Here is a 6,009-nt window from a genome sequence, read left to right on the forward strand (position 1 = left end):
CAGCACAGCAGTCACCACGCCCGGCGCACCCCTTTCCGCCTACGGCTAGCGTCCAAGCCCCGCACCCGGACCCGGGGCAAAGCGAACGTGAGCACGAGACGTGCCACACCTCTCGCCGGGCATCTCATCCATCCATGCCCCGGGGAACCTTATCGCGGCGCCACACCACACATCGCACACCCCACCCCACTCCCTCGCCGGAGCCATGGCCGCGTTCTGCTTAGCGCACGCGGCTACTCTGGCCCGGCCGGGGATACGGCTGCCGAGTCACCACCTCGGCCAAAGATACACTCAGCCATCACACAAGATACACTCCGTCGGCCATCACAGGCTCCATCGATGTACTACCACCGTACGCCGTGAAAGGGCAGTGGAGTAGAGTAGTACCCACGCCCCTGCGTCGACTGTCCCGCTATGGATAAACAAAAATCTGCACCACATGGAACCAGCAGGAGGCCGACCGGTGTATCGGATCTAGGAACTTCGCAGGGTTTTTTTAACCCCTGCACCAACTGCCCACCCGGCGTGCAAAGGTTAACACCACGACCGTGGCATTAGCATCTGTCATCAGACAATAATGGTCAAACTATAACAAAATTAGCTAAACCACATGATCAATCAATGTTTGGAACCAAGTATAATCTCACAAGTTCCCCTCAAAAAAGTGTGGTCTCACTAGGGGTACTTGCATGCAAAATGAGCATCGAGGTTGGAAACATTCATCAGCAGTTGAGGACAATGTGCAGGTAACAAAATTAGCTCCATCAGCATCAGTCAATGTTTATGAACTGTTACCAACCAATCTCACAAGTTGCATTCAGTTCAGGAGTAGTTTTATTTTTGTATGAATAGCAGTTCAGCATAGTATTAGTAGCGTACATACAAAATGAGCTGCACAGCATCACTCCTGGAAGGATTCTCACAGATTGCTTTCCACAAGTTGAAAACATCCATTGGAATGCAGGATACATACAAATGAGCAGGAAATGAGCAAAATGAGCAGCTCATCACTAATGCTGGAAGGTATAACACCACTGGTCAAACTATAACAAAATTAGCTCCAGCACGGCACAAGATACAAATGAGCATCCAAGACAGTTCAGCAAGTAAGATGCATACAGATGAGCAGAGTACAGTCAGACTAATCTCAAAGAGCAGGAAGTGGAGATGCAATGCATTCATCTCATCTATCTTTTTCAGCATAGTACTAGGGTACTTGCAAAACGAGCTAAACAACATCAACCCTGGATGGAATCTCCCAAATTTCATTCCAGAACTTGGAACAATCCATCAGCACTTCAGCAACTAGTACTATACATACAAATGAGCAGGTAAGACATACCCATCTCAAAGAAATATGGCAAGCAAGCGGCAAAAAAAAAGTATAATGCGAACTTATTTTTCTTTTTCATTCATACTACTAGGAGCAACAGCCACAAGACTTGTCTTGAGCCAGCTACAATGTCTGGACCAACATTGACAGGTAACATAAAAGAGGAACATAACATAACCAGCAGCTACTATAACTTATCACAATGTAACCTACTATCAAAAATACTCTCTCACTCTCACCACCATAACGCTAATGTGCTTGGGAGACTAGGGAAAACAGACACCATCTTGGGCACGAGCTGATTGAGCTGCCCGGGGAAAAACCCAAGAGGATATCCTCCCTCCCAATGCACACGGATTACACTCACAGGAGGCCCATCACACCAGCATTACTTAAAGATAAACCTTAAACCTCTCTTAATTCACACGCAGAAATCGACGGTTTGCAGGAAATCATCCATGCCCCGGCCAAAGTCGCAGCCAGGCATCTCCAGGAAGTCGTCGCCGATGTCGAGGTCCATGTCCAGCTCGAGGTCCTCGTCGGCCAGGTCACCGAGCAGCAGATCCTGTTCGCCGTCCAAGTAAGCCGACGCCTCGGAGACGTCCAAGGCATCAAGCCCGGCGCGGAAGTCCATCGGGTCGATGTCCGGCAGCTGGAGACCACGCAGGAGGTCCTGGTAGAACTCTGGGTCGTCAGGAAGCTGCGCAGTCTCAGCCGTGGTGGACAACATGACGGGAACTGGGGTCGGCTCAGGCGACAGGGACTCGGCTGCTGGCTTGGTGGCCTCCAGGACAGAGGACGGCGACGGGTGTGCGAATGGAGCAGCCGAGGTGGAGGACGACGAAGATGCCGTTGGTGTAGTAGAAGACGACGTCGGTGTTGTTGACGCAGCCGACCGAGCAGGTGAGGCCGCAGCCACAGACTGGCCACGGCGGCGACGCTTCTCCTCGATAAAGCTCCGGGAGGCGGCCTGGTAGGCGGCGGAGGCCAGGTCGGCAGTGTCGAAGGTGCCAAGCCACTCCCTCTTGCCGGAGAACGGGTTGCGGATCTCGGCCGCCCATTTGCCCCACTTGCGGAGGCGCACCCCACGGTGGCCCTCGGCGCTGCTGGTGGTGCAGGCAGCGACGGCAGAAGCCGCGGCGGTCGGAGTGACCGGCTTGGCAAACACCTTGGCCGGCGGGGCCTTGCCAAGGAACAGCTCGAAGCAGCGCTTGGACGAAGCAGGGGCGGCGACAGCCTCCTCGTCGTCCGTGTCCGAGTCGGTGGCGTCGGGGTCCTCGTACAGGACGCGCACGCGCCGCCGCGGCGGCTGCGCACCGGGCAGCAGCGCCTGCGCCTGCAGCTGCGCCGGCTTGGAGAAAGCAGCGGTGGGTTTGACGCCGAACCCGGTGAGCATCTTGGTCTTGGGCCTCTTGGCCAGGGCGCGCGTGAGGCGCATCTGGTGCTCGCTCAGCGGGGCCATGGATCGTCTTCTTCTTCCAACACTGACTGACTAGCAAAACTGAAGGGGAAAAACTCTACTAGGAAAAGGGGACAACTTTTTCTCTCTCTTGGGTGTCAAAAATTGGACGGACGGAATCACCGGGAATCCGTCAGTCTCCTCGCAAGAAACTACACGGCCTTATGTGGAGGAATCCGGAATACTTCACCCCGAACCCGTCCCTGCATCAACAAGGGGAGCAAGAATCCATCAAAACCCCATGAAAAACCTCCAGATCTGGGCGAAAAGGCCGGCGAAAAAGATGAGAAATTGACGGGGGAGGAGGGGCACGGACGGACCTGAGCATCGACGAGGACTTGTTCCAGCCGTGGAGCCCCTGGTGCATAGATCGGGGGGCGCAGGCGAGGGCGTGGAGGAGGACGACGGCGACGACGGCGGCGGCGGCGAGGAGCAGCGCGACTACCACCAGATCGGCGAAGGGGCAAGAAGACATATACGAGTGGTGGGGCGTCTTCTTCTTCTTCCCCGACGGCGGTCGTCGCCTCCGGCCGGCCTCCCTGAGCTCGCTAAAACCCCGACCCAAAGCGGCGAGAGGAGCAAAAGGGGTTGGGATGGTCTCCTCCTCCGATATTTAATCCCCTCCCACTGCCCCCGCACTTGCCCACCTAAATCGCCGCCCCACGCAAACCACCCAACCACCCGCCCACTGACGCGCGGGACCCGTTCCCTCCCGGGCCCGCATGTCATTGCGTTTTACCCGTGCGGCTGAAAAATGGAAAGTGACACGGTTGATATTCGGGCGCTGTACGTACTAGCCATAGTCGCGACGTTTTGACAGACATGTGGGACCGACGCACATCAGAGGCCCACCGTCAGCGTGCGGAACGTGCCTCGCCACAGGTAACCCATCGTATCGCGGAATGGGTCTGGAACCGCGCTGGCCTTTTGTCCGGCACGCGCGCCCATCTACCCCGGCCCCACCAGTCATTGACAAATCTAAGTTTAGGTAAGAAACGCGAGCGGTGGGGGTGGGTTTAAGCGAGGGCTTTACGGGGGGACGCGAACGGGAGGCGGCTGGGGGAAATGATAAATGCTTCACCTACACGCCTGCCCGTCCCCATCACCCCCAGTCAATGACACGCGGGCCCTGCGTCCTTCCCAGTCCCACTGACCTCACAGTCGCCAGATCTAGCTAGTGGTACTACGCGCGGTTGGGGATGGGCAGCGTGCGGTTGGGATCTGTCGCCTCGGGCTCGTTTACTGCTGGCCGCGCAGCGCCAACGATAATTAGTTTCTCTCTGACTTTCCTCCGATCTGGCATATCTGAAACGGCCCTGGAAAATAATTTCGCAGAAATAATAACAATAAATGAGCAAGTAAATGTGCTGCTGCTGGAAGGAAATGGTAACTGATGCCGCGGGGCCCGGCCATCAGCCTCGGAGCGGTGAGCTGTAAAAATAAAAAAAGGCGGTCGCGGAGGGAAATGGTCAGCTGGCTTGGCGGCCAAGCCGCCACCCAGAGCGCGACGGAAAGGAGCGATTTTTCTGGGTGCAAATCTTTTCCTTCTGTTTTTTTTGGTAAAAAGTGAAACGAAAAGATTTTGTTGCCCTCTTTTCGGGATGCGCGGATGTGGTATGACACGTACGTATGTGCGGGAATATTTTGCTCCACGTTTGACATTTCCCGGCTCATGTTTTTCCTTAGAGGAAATAATAATGTATTAGGTGGCATGGGATCCCACATGATTCGACGATGATGTTGGTGCTCCTCATTCGCGAATATAAGTATCATGCTATCAATGTCGCGGAATATAGGCGAATATCGAGCCCCTAAAGTCCCATTAAATATCTCTAATATCATAATATGGGGCAAATATATTCTTGAGTGGAAAAAAGATGTGTAAAGTAATGTACGTACTAGTGTATGTGCTAGAACCCATAGATGGAAGTAAATTGATGACATTGATGTATGGAGGCGATATATGGGGAAAGAAACATGTGTTTCCTTTAAGTGAAGATTGCTTGTAACGCCAATGGTAAACGTACGTCTTGCCAAAGATGGAAGCAAATTAATCCCATTAAAAGTTGCCCATCTGTAAACCAACGCGATCGAAACGCGTCGCGGCCTTATTTGGAACCCGATCAATACTAGCTCGTAAGTATATGCCACAAATGGCGAAAAGATTTGCTCTCGATCGCATGGTTAATTCGGGAATAATGGAGTAGAAATAAATTTTCTTGGTCACGGTTGCAAGTCCTGCGCTGTGTACAGTAGCGCATGCATGCATGGGCAGTTGGCGCGGCGAGATGCGTGCCGTCGTGGGCGGCCGCACGCTGACCCCGCCACGTAGGCAAAAGCTTTTGTAGCCTTGTGCGGTGGGGCCCGGGCGGAAGCCCCTGTCGGTAGGTGCATGCGAGCGCGGGAATTGACCGGTCTTTCCCGCCTTTCCTCCCTCCCCGGCCGTCACCTTTCCCGCCATCGAGCCCGGCCGGTCACGTGCGGGGCGCGTGCGGGATTTGTTTAAGGATGGCCCCGTGAGGCAGCACGACGGCGACGAGTACACACACTCAGTGTATGTATGTATGTACGCTCTTGTTAAAATATTGTATACGCTGTACCAGAATCACGCTCGAAAGGCTGGTTGTGCCGGGGAGATATTTTTTATTATGTTTTTGCTTGTCGGAGGGGAGGCGTGGGTGTGGCGCACGGGCCGGGCCGGCGGCTTTGGGACACGTATGCGTGCGTGGATGCGCGTGCGTGCGCGGGCCGTTGGCAGAGGAGGGCGGCATGCGCGCCACGTGACCCGGGATCGGACGCGGCGCACTTGGACGCCTCCTCCTGCTCCTCCCGTGCGCCAGATTTTTCCGGCGAGATTTTTTTTCGGTCTGGTCTAGTAGATCTCCTTTGACGTCGCTCGGCCGCTCGACGGAGCGTGGAGCCGTTCCCACGGAGTGGACAGTGGACTGTGGAGCTCAGCATGTGTGGTCGGGCGCATGTGGATGGATGGAGTGGAAATGGTGGACGGTAAAAGTGGAATCCATGGAGTATGTACTGTGCTGTGCCGCCGGGGTGTGGATCGGAGGTGCGTGCCGTGCCGACCTCCGAAGTTACCGTTGGAATGGTCACTTCACTTGGGGCCCGTGAGTGCTGAGCCTTCTTGTTTGACTTCGTGATGGAAGGACAGGCACCCCATGTCCCGGATCGTTGCTGGGTAGTAATAAAAGTTCGTCGGGGT

General features: G+C 55.0%; 1 protein-coding gene across 1 annotated transcript; it reads right to left on the reverse strand.

Moving 5' to 3' along the window:
• Positions 1-1,385: 1,385 nt before the first annotated feature.
• LOC123076908 (ethylene-responsive transcription factor ERF118) lies at positions 1,386-3,394 on the reverse strand. The gene is made up of 2 exons (XM_044499059.1): positions 3,113-3,394; positions 1,386-2,995 (listed from the first exon to the last, which is right to left on the reverse strand). The coding sequence occupies exon 2, from the start codon at positions 2,793-2,795 to the stop codon at positions 1,755-1,757; it is 1,041 nt and encodes a 346-aa protein (XP_044354994.1). The 5' UTR covers positions 2,796-2,995; positions 3,113-3,394; the 3' UTR covers positions 1,386-1,754.
• Positions 3,395-6,009: the final 2,615 nt, after the last annotated feature.

The sequence above is a fragment of the Triticum aestivum genome, chromosome 3D, assembly GCF_018294505.1.
Source record: "Triticum aestivum cultivar Chinese Spring chromosome 3D, IWGSC CS RefSeq v2.1, whole genome shotgun sequence".
NCBI classification, from domain to species: Eukaryota; Viridiplantae; Streptophyta; class Magnoliopsida; order Poales; family Poaceae; genus Triticum; species Triticum aestivum.